The 17,883-nt window shown below is 39.7% G+C and overlaps 1 protein-coding gene and 1 long non-coding RNA gene across 2 annotated transcripts; one reads left to right on the top strand and one right to left on the bottom strand.

Annotated features, from left to right (window-relative positions):
• Nucleotides 1-1,849: 1,849 nt before the first annotated feature.
• Nucleotides 1,850-11,083, bottom strand: DCI1 (delta(3,5),delta(2,4)-dienoyl-CoA isomerase 1). Its single transcript, XM_089926213.1, has 3 exons — nt 10,799-11,083; nt 2,658-3,072; nt 1,850-2,206 (listed from the first exon to the last, which is right to left on the bottom strand). The coding sequence occupies exons 1-3, from the start codon at nt 11,075-11,077 to the stop codon at nt 2,016-2,018; spliced, it is 885 nt and encodes a 294-aa protein (XP_089782339.1). The 5' UTR covers nt 11,078-11,083; the 3' UTR covers nt 1,850-2,015.
• Nucleotides 3,074-8,851, top strand: LOC149751597 (uncharacterized). Its single transcript, XR_016397827.1, has 2 exons — nt 3,074-3,546; nt 4,139-8,851. It is a non-coding gene; the product is annotated as an uncharacterized LOC149751597 (long non-coding RNA).
• Nucleotides 11,084-17,883: the final 6,800 nt, after the last annotated feature.

The raw sequence follows: 17,883 nt of genomic DNA, 5'->3' as shown, positions 1-17,883 counted from the left end.
TACATCTTTTGATCTAAATATGAGATTAGCGGTAGTTTAAACAAATATAAAGATGATATTCAAAATACCTGTATTGGATGTCCTGTGAATGTTCATTGGATATTCAACAAATATATATTGTCCATCTCGTACTTAGGAAAAGAAATATTTTTATGCAGGAATAAAATTCGCCGACGATCTCTAAATTCTGCAAAACCAATAATTAAATGGATTTTTATGCAAAATTCACTTCAAGAATTATGTTATATTAATAAAATCATGAAATAGTTGCTACTACGGAAAAGAAATATCGTTACTTTTGAAATTCTATTTGTAAGTGAGACTTTTTTTTTATTTATAAAAATATTTACTGCATTTCTCCTCTACACATGGCAAATGCTATTGCATGACTCAATTAGCATGAGGCTCAATCATTATAAATATGCTTGTTTTGTTGAATAAATACTTCATTGTTGATTCTCTCCCTCAACAAGTCTGCAATTTGTGGGACTTCATTTACTGAGACATTTTCTTAAAAAAAAAAGTGATCATGCTGCTGCAAAATCTTACCTTATAATTTATAAACCTATTCAGCTGATGAAATCACTGTTCATCAAATGGCCCTACAGGTTGAGTTGGCCACATCCATCCCACATGCCTAAGCATTGGCATTCCATGTGTAGAATAAATTTCACCAAAATAGGGAAATTTTTTATAAAAATAAAACAAAATATAACTATCTGGGTTGACGTTAATGGTATGAAGAGTTATCTAAATAGGAAATATCCATCAAAAGTAGGGGTGGCAAAATATGACCCGACCCGCCAACCCGACCCGTGTTCGATCCGCCATAAACAGGTTTGGGTTTAGCCTAAACAGGTTCGGATCGTAAATAGGTCAACCCGTTTAACCTGTTTATTAATTGGGTCGGATACGGGTTTTAGATGTCTAACCCGTTTAAACCGTTTAACCCGTTTAACTGTTGGGCAGGTTAAACAGGTCTAAACAGGTTAAACGGGTCTAAAAAGGTCTAAACAGGTCAGGTTGGGCAGGTTAAACAGGTTGGGTTGGATAGATTAAACAGGTCTAAACAGGTTAAACGGGTCAGATTGGGCAAACAGGTTAAACAGGTCGGATCGGGTTGGGTAAACAGGTTACCTGTTTATTAAACAGGTTAAACGGGTCGGGTTGGGTTACCTGTTTAATAAACAGGTCAGGTTCAGGTTTACAATTCCTGACCCGTTTAATAAACAGGTCGGGTTCAGATTTATAGTTTTCTGACCCGACCTGTATTTGACCCGACCTGTTTATGCCTGACCCGACCCGATTGCCACCCCTAATCAAAAGCATGTTTTCTAAGTTTGAGATATCAAACTCGTAAGCAGGGGTGCAGCCGATTTGAGTAGCTCGTGAACTGTTCTAGCTTAAAAAGCTCGACTCGATTCAACCATTACTAAGCTTGAGTAGTTCAAATAATTTTTCAAGTCGAGTTCGAATAAAAAAATACTCAACTCGAAGACTCGCACGCTTAATCGAAAGTGTGTGTGTGTATATATATATTTTATAACATTATATTTTATTTGTAATTTATATATTATTAATTTAATAAATTAAAACCATATTTTGTTTTAATCATATTTTTAAATTATGAGCAATGTTTGAATTTAAGCTCGAACTTGAGTATAGATATTCGAGTCAAATAAAGTCGATCTCGAGTATTACTTTCTCTTTGATAGAGTTGAGTTCAAGATTGCATACTAAGCCTCGGTCGATCTCAAGTCAAATTTTGAGCTCGAATATTTTGAATCAAATCGAGCTCGAGTCTCGAGCTACTTGACTCGGCTCAATTGCATCCTTCCACTAGGCCGTATTATATTATCCACATCAATTTAGAGTCCATTCCAGCTGATTTATTTCGAGCCTCCAAATCCAGATTAGGGTAATACAAAGGACCGAAACGGGTCCACCGATCAGACGGTTGTACGGCATAAATTCATACACTTAGTTCTCCTTAATTATTAAATGGCCCCGAAGTCTCACAGCTTAGAAAAGGCTGGCTTCCGCTTCTGGAGCTGGGCGGAGACGGCCTCCTTCAGGTCACGTGACATGAGCATCGCCGCGTTCCATGTAGCGACGTACTCCAGCCCCTGATCCATCGTCAGATCTCTGCTTCTCAGCATCACCGCCTTCGTTCCCATCACCGCCAAGCTCGACTTCTCCGCCAACCCTTCGATAATATAAATAAATAATAAATAAATGAAGTTTACAACTAAAATTGTAATTTTCCAGTGTCGTGCAAGGGCATTTTTGTCCTAAGAATCCTCCTTTCACGCAAAATAAGTAATTATTTTTCACCAAAAAATAAAGCACCAAACTGAAATCCTCCACCAATTTTGTTTTGATCTTTGGGTTCCGTCTGTAATTATTCCTCGTTCATCGAGGGCAATTTCGTCCACAAAGTTCTAACATAACTCGTCAAACTAAAATTTCTAAATATTATAATAAAAACCAATTAAATTTAGCATTCTATTTTTCTTAGACTGAGGGAAAACCAATTAAATTTAGTAATTCAACGTACATAGAAGGACAAAATCGTCAGCAAAGAAATAATTATCTATTAATAATAAATATTAACAAATCGGTAATTTTAGAAATGGAGAAGGGCAATTTTGTATTACCACTGGCGAGGGCGGCGACGCCCTCCTCCAAGGCCTGGCGAGTGGGGAAAACCCTCGAGACGAGCCCCATCGCCTTGGCCTCCGACGCGGAGACGCGCCGCCCCGTGAGCGCCAGATCGGCGGCGTTCCCGTACCCGACGATAGCCGGCAGCCGCTGGAGCGTCCCGAGGTCGGCGGCTAGGGCCAGGTCGACCTCCTTGACGGAGAAGAAGGCGTCCTCGGAGCAGCACCGGATGTCGCAGGCGGCGGCGAGGTCGACCCCGCCGCCGACGCAGGCGCCGTGGATCTCGGCCACCACAGGCTTCCGGCAGCGCTCGACGGCCGAGATCGCGTCCTGCAGCGCGAGGATCCGGCGGCGGAGGAGCTCGCGGACGGCGGCGGGGTCGTCGTCGGAGGAGGGGGCGGCGGTGATGGAGTGTAATAACCCCAAATTTTTTTTTTTATATATAAAAAGGGATAGAATAGTCCTTTAAAATTGATATAAGGGGTAAAATTGGAAGGAATCAAAAGATAATGGCATAGTTGTAGATGCATTGAAGTGGTAAGGGTAAAATTGGAAGGAATCAAAAGTTAATGGCATAACAGTAGATATGTTGAAGTGTTAGGGGCAAAATGGGAATTTAATAATATTAAAAAAAGGGTGAATAGTATCTTGATGTGATTTAATTGGAGGGTTTGAGCTGGTGAAACCGAGAGAAAGAGGGAGGGGGTTCTCAGGCGTGAAACAGAGGAAAGAAAGAAAGAAAAAGAGAAGAAGAAGAAGAAGAAGAAAGAAGAAGAGGAAGGGGATTCAAGGAGGAAAGGGATCCCGGTTGCACTTCCAGCTGAAAGGAAAAACGTAGATCTCCTTCCCCTCTACGCAAGGACCTCGATTTCCAAAAAGAAAAAGGTAAATATCTGTCCCTATCTAGTCTTTCGATGACATTAGGCTATACAAAGGGTGGATATAGTCTAGAAGGGTCGGATAAGGGTTGTAGAGGTGGTTAAAAGAGGAAGAATCGGATTTTAACAAATTTTTCCGGCACTACGGAAAAACTGTGTTGAAGTTCCAACTTCGGCGAATTATTTAGGGGGTCAAACGGCCTCCGATGATGATGCATGTTATCTCTTTGGAATCCTCTGTGAGTGTAGAATGTTAGGTAAAAATTTCATCAAATTTGGAGTCCTGAAAGTGGATCAAAACCGGGATGAAGTAACCCACTGTCAGTTCGGGTTACTGTTCATCCGGGTGGAAAATAAGGGATTTCATGCCATAATAGGGTATTAAGCCTAGATTAGGCTAAGGGAGACCTTGTACTCGTGCAAGGGAGTCCCTAATACACATAAATGATGAGTTAATTAATAGAAAAAGAAAAAGAGAAAGAAAAGAAAAGATTTAGGAAACGGGGGAGTTGAATCAATTAAAGTTCCCTATATTATAATTGGCACGTAGATTATAGCCCTTGATACAAGACTAAATGTATTGTAAATGCATGTCACAGTTGGGCAAGAAGCTAGGAAACAAGAGGAAGAAGTTCCCCACTGCCAGCTGTAGATTTTTGGAGGCGTATCAGGGCTGTGCCAGATTGACAGGTGAGTGGGAGTCATGTACTTTGCACCATGAGCATCCTTAATTCATTTTCATGAATGTCGCCAAGTGTAAATTGATTCCACTTGAGCATATTGATTGATATTGTAGTAGATTCCTCTATAATCTTGATTCTCCATGCTTGATTATTCTGTACATGCATTTGAGGGAACATTGAGAGGAATTACGAGGGGTTGATGAGTAATCAAATTGATTCCGAATTGTGAAATGATTTCTTTTGTAAATTGATTTCATTTCCTCTATTTTAAAGACTTGTGAGTCGTAGCTTGATTATACTCCTTTATGAGTAATGAAATTGGATCTGAATTGTGAAATGATTTCTTTTGTAAATTGATTTCATTTCCTCTATTTCAAAGACTTGTACAGCCCTTCTCATGGTATATTGAGTTGCATTGTACTCCCGTGATTCCTCACTCCCAACCCTGATGTTAGTTTATGATTGGGTCATGATCGAGTGAGTGGTAATCTTGATTATACTCCTTTTTAGTAGAGTATTGGGAGGGTGCATTATGGCATTTATGCATGGCTTGGCAGTATCTGCAGGACACCTATAGTCGATGGGGGTTGAACATCGGCCTTTGTGCACATAGTAGCCTTCTGGGTGGGCGGAGCCCAGTCCCTTCCTAGGGGGGGACACGGCCCTAGGCGTAGGATCGGCCGGTCCTACGACTTATATTCTGCTTGCCGCCGGGCATAGTAAGACCCCGCGAGGTGCAGTATGGCTTTCCGCGGATGTAGAATTCCCGCGAGGTGCCGTTTAGTATGTAGATGTGAGATGGATTTCTGTTCTGGATACTGGCCGGCATTTATATGATCAGTGTGGTGTCTTATCCTGCATATGCATGTGACAGTAGGGAGTTGTTGCTGGTTCGCCTGGGGCGTAAAACCCACCTCCTGATAGCTGTCTAGCATTTATGTTATCGGTATGGTGTCTTATCCTGCATATGCATGTGACAGTAGGGAGTTGTTGCTGGTTCGCCTGGGGCGTAAAACCCACCTCCCGACAGCTGTCTAGCATTTATGTTAACGGTATGGTGTCTTATCCTGCATATGCATGTGACAGTAGGGAGTTGTTGCTGGTTCGCCTGGGGCGTAAAACCCACCTTCCGACAGCTGTCTAGTGATGATTTACATATTGGTGTGGTGTCATATTCGATGTATGCATATGGCAGTAGGGAGTTGTTGCTGGTTCGCCTGGGGCGTAAAACCCACCTCCCGATAGCTGTCTTGTTGATGATTCAGCCTATTGACACCTGATTTATATGATTCAGTACTATGACCTGTTGAACATATTCATGAGTAGCATATATGTTGACTTGATTATTCCATATATGCTTCAGATGAGTTGATATTGATTGTGGTGATATTGATGATTTACTCCATATTCTTTATGTTGAGTTCATGTTCATCTTGTTATTGATCTTGAGATTTTACCTCGAGCCATGATTATATCTTGTCTCATGTGCATAGTACTCTCTACTCCACTCACTGAGTATTTATATACTCACTCCCCAGTTTGATATTTTTGATTGCAGGGCAGGTATTGTATAGAGAGGAGCAGAATTAGTGGTTGCCTGCTAGCTGTGCCGCTCCATAGTATAGTATAATGTAGATAGAGGTTTATACCCTTTTGGTGTATTATAAACCTTCTGTTGTATTTAGTGTATAGTTACAGTCATAGATCCTGTTGTGGATATGGGTTTGACCATGGATGGAATGGGAACCAGATTTTTATATAATTGAGTTATATGCCTGTGATGATGTATTGATATATATTGTCCAGGTTCGTTATGTGACAGGTTATGTGATTGCTGCTCTGACAGGTAGCGTTGTTGTATGTAATGAGATAATCCTGACAGGTCACCATAGGAAAGGTGATCATTTTGTGCATGCATCATGCCAAAATTTTCAGAATTTATTGATGATTAATAGGTAGTAGGGTTCTACGTGGTGGCTGGTGGCCTTATGCCTACCCGCACCCTAGGACCGTCGCGGCGGCCCGCCGGGAACGGGGCGGGGGTCGTGACAAAGCTTGGTATCAGAGCAAAGGTTAAGAAGAGTCCTGTCAGAGCAATAGGGTGAGTCAGGATTAAGTATAGGATTATACTATGGAGCATAGGATTTTTCTGTATGTTATTTTATGAGTCATTTACAACTCAGTAAAATATATCATGACTCAGTGTGTAACGACCATCCTCTCTTTTTGACTTTTTTAGAGAGATATAAAGAATACCTCCAAGGAGAGGACCTGCTCGTCCTGGAAAGAGGATGGAGCCAGATATAGCATTGGATGTGGGTTCTGCACATGTCGAGCCCCAAAGAGAAAAATCTCCTCCTGCTGATAGACGGAGGGTTGATGATCAAGGAGAGGTAGGAAGTAGAGATGCATTGATGGAACAGTTACTGGCGGAGAATCAGGCTCTGAGGGAGCAGATTGCTCGGGGGAAATCTCCTGCCCCGTCAGTAGTATCCATCCCACCTCCTGTACCTGTGCCAAGAAGTTTGGCCAGGCGGGCTCTAGATGATGAGGGGATTACTGTACAGGAATTTCTGAGGCTCAGAACCCCAGAGTTTAAGGGGGAAGTATGCTCCTTACATCATCCCCACTGAAGCTGCCAGGATAGAAAGATTCAGACGGGGTCTGATTTTCCCGCTTTATAATGCGGTGTTGGCAGTAGAGGTCCCCACCTTGTCGAGGCTGATAGATAAAGCAAAATAGTGGGAGACCAGAAACAAAGAGGAAAGAGCTGAAAGAGAACAGAGGAAAATGAGTATGGGGAAAGGGCAAAGCAGTAGAGATAGATCTGAGGGAGTAGATCTCTCGGAGGGCCCGATGGAGCAGTCTGTACGCTTAGCTCCACCTGTCCCACGTAAGAGGAAATGGAGGAAAAGAGGTCAATCACAAGATACTTTTCTGCCATCAGTACCTCGTCCTCCGGTCACTATGGCCAGAACGGAATCCAAGTTCCAATCATGGCCAGTATGTGGCATATGTGGGAAGCAGCACCCTGGCAGATGTAGAATGGGTCAGGGAGTGTGCTACAGATGTGGACAGCCGGGTCATTTTGTCAGAGAATGCCCGCAGGGTGCCACCCAGCAGTTTGTGCCTTTGGCATCCTATCCTTCTGTGCAGATGGACAGGCCTAGTAGTAGGGAGCCTGTAGGCAGAGGTAGAGGTCAAGCACAAACATCACAGCAGAGTGCTGGACCATCTCAACTGTCAGCTCCAGTAGGCAGAGGGCAAGGAAGGGTGTTCACGGTAAATCCACAGGAGGCACAGACATCGAATGCAGCTATGACAGGTAATTTACTCTTTTAAATTCGAGGACGAATTTTATATAAGGGGGGGAGGATGTAATAACCCCAAATTTTTTTTTTTATATATAAAAAGGGATAGAATAGTCCTTTAAAATTGATATAAGGGGTAAAATTGGAAGGAATCAAAAGATAATGGCATAGTTGTAGATGCATTGAAGTGGTAAGGGTAAAATTGGAAGGAATCAAAAGTTAATGGCATAACAGTAGATATGTTGAAGTGTTAGGGGCAAAATGGGAATTTAATAATATTAAAAAAAGGGTGAATAGTATCTTGATGTGATTTAATTGGAGGGTTTGAGCTGGTGAAACCGAGAGAAAGAGGGAGGGGGTTCTCAGGCGTGAACAGAGGAAAGAAAGAAAGAAAAAGAGAAGAAGAAGAAGAAGAAGAAAGAAGAAGAGGAAGGGGATTCAAGGAGGAAAGGGATCCCGGTTGCACTTCCAGCTGAAAGGAAAAACGTAGATCTCCTTCCCCTCTACGCAAGGACCTCGATTTCCAAAAAGAAAAAGGTAAATATCTGTCCCTATCTAGTCTTTCGATGACATTAGGCTATACAAAGGGTGGATATAGTCTAGAAGGGTCGGATAAGGGTTGTAGAGGTGGTTAAAAGAGGAAGAATCGGATTTTAACAAATTTTTCCGGCACTACGGAAAAACTGTGTCGAAGTTCCAACTTCGGCGAATTATTTAGGGGGTCAAACGGCCTCCGATGATGATGCATGTTATCTCTTTGGAATCCTCTGTGAGTGTAGAATGTTAGGTAAAAATTTCATCAAATTTGGAGTCCTGAAAGTGGATCAAAACCGGGATGAAGTAACCCACTGTCAGTTCGGGTTACTGTTCATCCGGGTGGAAAATAAGGGATTTCATGCCATAATAGGGTATTAAGCCTAGATTAGGCTAAGGGAGACCTTGTACTCGTGCAAGGGAGTCCCTAATACACATAAATGATGAGTTAATTAATAGAAAAAGAAAAAGAGAAAGAAAAGAAAAGATTTAGGAAACGGGGGAGTTGAATCAATTAAAGTTCCCTATATTATAATTGGCACGTAGATTATAGCCCTTGATACAAGACTAAATGTATTGTAAATGCATGTCACAGTTGGGCAAGAAGCTAGGAAACAAGAGGAAGAAGTTCCCCACTGCCAGCTGTAGATTTTTGGAGGCGTATCAGGGCTGTGCCAGATTGACAGGTGAGTGGGAGTCATGTACTTTGCACCATGAGCATCCTTAATTCATTTTCATGAATGTCGCCAAGTGTAAATTGATTCCACTTGAGCATATTGATTGATATTGTAGTAGATTCCTCTATAATCTTGATTCTCCATGCTTGATTATTCTGTACATGCATTTGAGGGAACATTGAGAGGAATTACGAGGGGTTGATGAGTAATCAAATTGATTCCGAATTGTGAAATGATTTCTTTTGTAAATTGATTTCATTTCCTCTATTTTAAAGACTTGTGAGTCGTAGCTTGATTATACTCCTTTATGAGTAATGAAATTGGATCTGAATTGTGAAATGATTTCTTTTGTAAATTGATTTCATTTCCTCTATTTCAAAGACTTGTACAGCCCTTCTCATGGTATATTGAGTTGCATTGTACTCCCGTGATTCCTCACTCCCAACCCTGATGTTAGTTTATGATTGGGTCATGATCGAGTGAGTGGTAATCTTGATTATACTCCTTTTTAGTAGAGTATTGGGAGGGTGCATTATGGCATTTATGCATGGCTTGGCAGTATCTGCAGGACACCTATAGTCGATGGGGGTTGAACATCGGCCTTTGTGCACATAGTAGCCTTCTGGGTGGGCGGAGCCCAGTCCCTTCCTAGGGGGGGACACGGCCCTAGGCGTAGGATCGGCCGGTCCTACGACTTATATTCTGCTTGCCGCCGGGCATAGTAAGACCCCGCGAGGTGCAGTATGGCTTTCCGCGGATGTAGAATTCCCGCGAGGTGCCGTTTAGTATGTAGATGTGAGATGGATTTCTGTTCTGGATACTGGCCGGCATTTATATGATCAGTGTGGTGTCTTATCCTGCATATGCATGTGACAGTAGGGAGTTGTTGCTGGTTCGCCTGGGGCGTAAAACCCACCTCCTGATAGCTGTCTAGCATTTATGTTATCGGTATGGTGTCTTATCCTGCATATGCATGTGACAGTAGGGAGTTGTTGCTGGTTCGCCTGGGGCGTAAAACCCACCTCCCGACAGCTGTCTAGCATTTATGTTAACGGTATGGTGTCTTATCCTGCATATGCATGTGACAGTAGGGAGTTGTTGCTGGTTCGCCTGGGGCGTAAAACCCACCTTCCGACAGCTGTCTAGTGATGATTTACATATTGGTGTGGTGTCATATTCGATGTATGCATATGGCAGTAGGGAGTTGTTGCTGGTTCGCCTGGGGCGTAAAACCCACCTCCCGATAGCTGTCTTGTTGATGATTCAGCCTATTGACACCTGATTTATATGATTCAGTACTATGACCTGTTGAACATATTCATGAGTAGCATATATGTTGACTTGATTATTCCATATATGCTTCAGATGAGTTGATATTGATTGTGGTGATATTGATGATTTACTCCATATTCTTTATGTTGAGTTCATGTTCATCTTGTTATTGATCTTGAGATTTTACCTCGAGCCATGATTATATCTTGTCTCATGTGCATAGTACTCTCTACTCCACTCACTGAGTATTTATATACTCACTCCCCAGTTTGATATTTTTGATTGCAGGGCAGGTATTGTATAGAGAGGAGCAGAATTAGTGGTTGCCTGCTAGCTGTGCCGCTCCATAGTATAGTATAATGTAGATAGAGGTTTATACCCTTTTGGTGTATTATAAACCTTCTGTTGTATTTAGTGTATAGTTACAGTCATAGATCCTGTTGTGGATATGGGTTTGACCATGGATGGAATGGGAACCAGATTTTTATATAATTGAGTTATATGCCTGTGATGATGTATTGATATATATTGTCCAGGTTCGTTATGTGACAGGTTATGTGATTGCTGCTCTGACAGGTAGCGTTGTTGTATGTAATGAGATAATCCTGACAGGTCACCATAGGAAAGGTGATCATTTTGTGCATGCATCATGCCAAAATTTTCAGAATTTATTGATGATTAATAGGTAGTAGGGTTCTACGTGGTGGCTGGTGGCCTTATGCCTACCCGCACCCTAGGACCGTCGCGGCGGCCCGCCGGGAACGGGGCGGGGGTCGTGACATGGAGGCGAGGGAAGAGAGGTCGATGCCGGCGCAGAAGTGGGGGCCGCAGCCGGAGAGGACGAGGGCGCGGGCGGAGGGGAGGCGGTCGAGGGCGGCGAGGGCGCGGGGGAGTTCGGAGAAAAAGGGCAGGGTGAGGGCGTTGCGCTGGGCCGGCCGGTTCAGGTAGATATAGTAGACCGGGATGGACCGGTCCTTCTGGACCACCTCCAAGGTCTCAAACCCCATCTTTAGCTCAGCCTCCGCCCCCACCGCGTCCATGGCTTGGCTTCTTCTCGCCATCTCTCTCTTCTGAAGCCCGGAATTGAGATTTTTTTCCTTTTAAATCTCAAAATTTCGTGGAGAGTGGGGAAGATGGAGCAGCTCTGCTGTTTCCGCCTGAACAGCGAACAGCTAGGTGGGATCCATAGGTAAATACACGAGACGTCAGATACAGGTACTGTTTGGATTCTTAAATTTTATTTTTTTACTAATAAAATTTACCTTAAAATTTACTGTCTCATCTCCTTAGTATAGGATGGTAATACTCTCCCTTTGTTTTCCATAGACGAATTTTATTATTTTTAAATGCATGCCATTTTCCTGGTGACCTAAGACGGTTGTTGCTTAAAACAGATCTTTTGATACAGTACATAGTTTGCTCTTTATATTGTATTTGACAGCTTTCATATGGACAAAAAGAGGAGAACAAAAACTATGTGCGGCTGGCACCAGAGTGAAAAAATATGTAGGACGGACTTTTTATTTTATTATATTTTTTCTAGTATTTATTTTAAAAAAATAAATCTAAAAATTAAAGAGTTTTCTTACTTACAAAATCATCAATATTATGATTGAAAATAAATGCGGCATCATTTTTCTTTCTTATTTTCAAAACGTATTTTTTATTGGTACATACTATATGGCCAAATAATACATACCAAATAAATTAATCATCAAGCAAGTCAATACATACATGTAGATAAGTCGATATATAGTTTTCAAAATATAGTGTTCATCAGTATATAATACACAGTTAGGTGGCACACACTTAGCAAATTAGATAAAGCTAGAAACTGTGTATTATGTAGTAGTAATGATTAATACTATATTTTGAAAAATATATTTCGATTTACTTAAAAGTATATATTGGCTTCTTACTAGGCAACTAATTTGCTTAATGTGCATCACCTGATTATTTAGTGTATACTGATAAAAAACATGTTCCAAAAATTATGAACCGATTTATCTAGAGGTATGTGTTGGATCATGGCTGTGTGTGTATCAAAGAGCCTTGTAGTATATATCAGGATAAATGAATGTATATCATCTGGTCATGTAGTGTATACTAGTGTATATAATATTTCGGAAACTATATACTGATTTGTTTAGATATGTGTATTGAGTTACTGAATGATTAATTTGCTAATTGTGTATTATCTGATCGTGTACTATGACTAATGAATACCATATTGTAGAAATTGTGTATCAATTTATCCATAGGTATATATGAACTTGGTAGATAATTAATTTGCTTAATGCATATCCCTGTAGTGAGTACATGTAAAAAGTATGTTCAAAAAATGAAGAAGAAAGAGGATACCACATTTATTTGTGATCACGAGATTGACAACTCCATTAGTAAGAGGAGTCTTTGACTTTTAGATTTCTTCTTTAAGATTGACACTAGAAAAACTATGGCAAAATAGAAAGCTCGCCCTTTATTTCTTTCTCTGGTTCCTGTTTATATGATTTTTGTTCCCAAAAGGGACCTACTCTTACGCATTGTTTTTTCCGAAAACATTGTATGGAGGCCTGTTTGAAGTGGGGATGAAAGTAGATCGAACAATATACGTCCGGATTTATTTCTATGTCTGAACTATATAAACGTAAATGCAAATTTGGGCATATGACTAATATCTGTATTTATATCTGTATTTGTCAAAGAAAAAAAGATAAACAACTATCAAATCTATATTCAAATATCTAGATCTGTTTGTAATTCTATTTAATATTTTTATATAGATCTTATTAATTTTAAAAAGATAAAATGAGAATATTAATATATTAGTAACTTACTTTATTTTTGATAGAGTGATATTCTTGATTTAGTGATTCATAAAGTTTAACTATTCAATTTGTATCCATTTTTACATCCATATTTGCAATATCCAATTTATATCGATATCTATTTAAAACCAATATGAATATAAATTTTAACATTCAACTAGTATCCGATTTCACGTTTGTATTTGCTAGATAAAAACAAATATTGATATCATATCCAATCCATTATAAACCCTAATTGGAAGTCATTGAGAGTTTAAGATCATATATCGCCAAACCTAGATCACTAATATCTAAAGCCATGTTGCACAAGCAATTTATCAAAAATTTCAAGAAAATTTTGATATCCCTTTGCATTTAAATGAGAGAGCTATTGTCACTCCTACGGATGGAATAGTTGATGAAATTAATTTATATATACTTTCTATAGTTTTGGGTGAAGGAAAAATTTATTTAAGCTCTGACACATTATGTAAATCTTCATCTAATATTGATTTTGAGAATATTTTTTTATCCCATCAAACTTTTGAATTCTTTAAAATTCAATGGAACCCCACATCATGTTTTACGAGGATATACATACAAATATCGATTTTGGGAGGGTATTCATGCAAAAAAATCCTTTTTTAAATTAATCTCTCCTTAAAAGTTTGAGTATTATTAGCATCTTCAATTTCCAAAGAAACTTAATCATCAGTAAAAGAATGTTTAGCTTATACATCTTATTCTTATAATTTTTTCTCATAAAATTATGTGTAAAGAGTTGTTATATATGAAGATATACCCAGAAGTTCTAAAATGGAAGATCCTGGATCATTAAGTGGTTAACGAGGGTTTAGCTTGATGAAAGAAAACTCTTATCTTCTTTCTGAAAACAACTGTTGCAAAAGTGCGAAAGCATACAAATAAAGCTAAACCAGATATCTTATCCCATCTCATTATATTCCTTTAATTGGCCTTTCTGAAGCATTACCCCAGCAAGCATTCAAGACAACAACCAAATAATACAAGAAATAGAAAGGGGATATCATATACATAGGAAGGGAACAAAAAGTGCCCAAGCAGAAGAAAGGCAGGCATAAGGCATGAGAGAATTAGCTAAACGCCTGCTTTTGTTATAAAAGAAAAAGTAAGGTCTCATACATAACTTGTCTTCTTCCAAATAAGTTGTGTTTTGCGTAGATATATCTTCTAGTCCTGAGAATTGAACTAGTAACTGAACCGATATGCTGGTCTGGCTTTCAATATCCAGCTATCATACAAAGTGATATTATAAGCATATGGATTAAATATAAAAATTTGACATGTGAACTGAGTTCTAAAATAGGAGAAAACCATCCAGCTTGATTAATTTTACTTGTTTTTGACCATTTGTTGGGTGCTGAATATGAGGTTGGGGACAAGAAGGGTCTCAATTTGTGCCAAAGTAACCAATCGATTCGACTCAATTTGCAGTTCTTGGATGATTAAAGAGCTGTGAAGCCAATAAGAAACATTAATATCAAAACAAGCTCGACAAAAACTGCATGATTGCCCGATATGATGCGTGCATATCATGCATAGGATCAATGGGAGAGGGAAGACTTGCAAGATTGTTTTGGACCTCCTATTGATGGACAATTATGAATTGGCAGTGCTTATTGGGGCTTTCTATGAAGTGGTAGGGGTCAAAGCCAAACTCCTTATCCTTCCACATGCAATCCCCTCTCAATTCATTAATTTTCTCAAAAAAGTTTGAGCATTTGATAGGCCCCTAGCTTATTGCCCCCAACTGAACATTACTAATTGAAGGAGTACTACACAAATAACAAGATATCACTTGGGTGACCCATCTACAATTGGATATCATCATGCAACCATATATGAACAATGCATACATCCTTGTACCCCCCAAAAAAAAGACAATATGTACATGCTCTCTTTATGTTTTAAAGATTTTTTTGTTTGGAAGAATCCAAAGGCTGGTTACTTAATCTGTGCCCATATATAGTTTGTATGCACCAAATCTAGACTATTTTTGTTTATGCTAGGAGAAAATGGCAGCAAATTTTGGAGAAGTAAAGGTGGCAGGATTCTATATATGGGAGTGGTTAGGGTTTTAAGTTTACAAGGTAGGTGATCTGAGGTGGAGAAGAAACGGCTAGGAGGGAATGTGTGTATATGTTTGGGAATGGGGTCACATGAAAGAGCCATTTTTATATAAGCAAAGGAAGCCTTTCTTCACGGCTTGCTTTTCAACACAAGGACAATGTAGAACGTATATATGCACCACGTTACATAACCTGAAGTATTCTATATATATTCCTATTTAGCATTTTACTATGGAACAATTAAAATTTTATAACTTATAATAAAACATAAACCATATTTTGTTCCTTTACTTCTACATCACGTGACTTCCGTTCTAAGTTTGTTTGTGGATTGATCAGCTAAATCTTCCTCACTCATCATGTTCCAAGAAGGAAGTGGTCATTCCACAGGCTCCCTTATATAATGGGAAGCCCCCCCAAGGCCTGGGAACCACAAAGGCATCAGTAGAAAGGAGAGGGAAAGGAAGTGGAGTGGGGTTCTTTTTCTTCCTTTGAGGAGGATTCTCCTCCTCCTGAGCTCATCTTCTGCCTTCTTCCAAGTTTTAAAGACTGTTCTTGTTTGATGGTAGAGAGATAGCAGGCTATCATTCATCATTGGATTGGGCCATCATCATTGGAGTCCTAGGTAGTCTCTATGAAGAGCTTCCTCTTTGTTCCTTTTTCCTTTTTTTTTCCAGAACTGATCTTCCTCTTTTTGTTTCACTCGCTTGTCCCTTAATATTACTTACATCGTTGTCGAAGATTCGTTTGCTTGAAAAAAAGAAAAAAATTGGCTCACTGTTCTTTTCCCACATTTGTTTCTCACTTTTTTTGAATTTTAATTTAGCTTTTCTTGTCACAGATTCATGTGTCCATTATCTACAATCTTTTTTTCTTCTTTTTTTCCTTTTATGTTCCTATATTTTGGGCCCGGCAGTTGTTGGAATCTCATGTTAATTTTTCTTTTCCAGATTTTGGAAGAGGGATGGAATAAGTAGTCTGGCTTGATTCCTTGACTTAAGTTATTCAAAGTTAGAACTCTATCCTAGAATAGGTCGGTTCTAGGAGAGGAAGAAGGCCCACTCATCTCAAAGTATATATTACAAGTAGAACTATAGCTAAATTTAACTACCACTAATTTTTGAAACAGTTTATCTTTGTATGCAATTTTGTCGTGTTGAACTTGTAAATTTGAACCATGGAAGATGAACTCAATCATGACAAGGAAGAGCAAGGCAACAATTTGATCACCATTGCAGGTACCATGAACAGATTCCAACTTGGGGCTTCAGATTGGATGGTCTCTTATGTGGCCAACCATTCTAGAGATATTCTTTGGGTTGGATAGAGGGAGTTGCTTAGTACGCTTTGAGATCTATTATTTTTGCTTTTTTTGGATGTATCCGTATCCGAACTGTATGAATCATCCGTTTCAGCCCAAAAAAAAAAAAATCCAACCAAGGCAAATAACTTACCAATGCCTTAACAACTTTTGAATACCAAAATTCTACATTAGCAGATACAGAGGGATGTCTTCTACAGAACGACGATGCCCGGTGCCTAAACCTAAATTGCTTATAATCAACAGTCCAATGTTATTTGTTATGTGCATGAAATGAGCATGAGAGGGAGTTTGTAGCGTCATCTGAAGTTCATGTTCTTAACACACATTACCAACAACAGTTGGAGTACTCTTTTCCAACGGATAGGAAAGATCAGAAACTTCCCCATCTCCTTTCAAAGATCAAGGACCAAGAATAGCAAGGAGATTGGCAGTTCAACAACCAAGAACCATCGCATTACAAGACAATGTCATCCCTTTGACTCTGCCACTATATTACTACTTAAACCTTTATAGATGTTAAACTTAAGCCACCCCATTCTGATAGATTGACTTGAGTTTGGTCTCTTGGGGACTCGAATCAGGTTGTTTCTCTTTCTAGAGTGGGTTAGGGTCAAGCAATCCGAGTCTACATGTACGAACTAAATTATTGTTGGGTTGAGGCCAAACCTAGTTTTGCGAGATCTTTAGTTGACCGAATTTAGAGGTTTAGAACCTAATTTGGGATCTATGCCTAATTATTGGGTCTTGACTTCAAGCACAGCCAAGTAGCTCTTATATGACCATATTTAGAGGCTCTTCGTAGCTTCAAATGGAGGGATGGTAATGAGTGGGGTATGAATCGAATAGATAATTATTCATATTTATCTTGTACTCGCCTCAGAGCAGGATGGATGAAGAGAAAGAATGATAGAAGAAGAGAGAGAGATTTCTTCTATCCAGACTTCTTCTGTCCATTGATGAGTACTTCTCTAAGCGACCACCTCTTCCAATTCTCTAAAACTTTTTTTTTGATTACTTGACATCTTGTACTATTCCCATGTACCGTAAGAGAAGCCTAATATAGTTGAAAGTACAGCTTTGTACTGTGCTACCAAAGATCCCTGTCATTCACCATGTTGCATTTGAAAAAACTCTATTGGCCTACTCCGTATTGCATCTTTAGCTTTGGTGATGGAATAGGTAGATAGATTTATTTCTGTTATTGAGAGACGTTGTTATGTGCCACAATACATTCCAATGCTACTAAGGCAAAATCAACCAATCCTACCTCTTTGTTGGATGAAGTGGCTTATCAGTTTGCACAATATGAGGATGGTGGGATCCTCAAGAAACTTTACTTTCATTTTTCGGCCCATCTGAAGGGCAAGGACAAAAGTCCTCAGCATCTACAAATGGAGCAATGAGAAAGAGATCTTGTAGGTGAATGCATGAGCAAATCAGACCGAACAACCAATCAACAACGCTCCAATATTCGAGCCCGAGACGGGCTTTGACCATCTTAATTTGCAAATGGCTCCTAGGAGAGATATTGATGGAATCATGCTGACATCAGGCCCTTTTGCTAGAATTTGACATCCCCACATAGTAACAGATGGAGAACAATAGTTCAACCATCTTGCAATGCAGCC

This window comes from Phoenix dactylifera, chromosome 11, assembly GCF_051530095.1.
Source record: "Phoenix dactylifera cultivar Ajwa chromosome 11, Ajwa_hap1_PhDact_Kaust_v1.1, whole genome shotgun sequence".
In the NCBI taxonomy this organism is placed as follows: Eukaryota; Viridiplantae; Streptophyta; class Magnoliopsida; order Arecales; family Arecaceae; genus Phoenix; species Phoenix dactylifera.
Note: the sequence above shows the minus strand (reverse complement) of the source record. Positions and strands in the feature narration are given on the sequence as shown.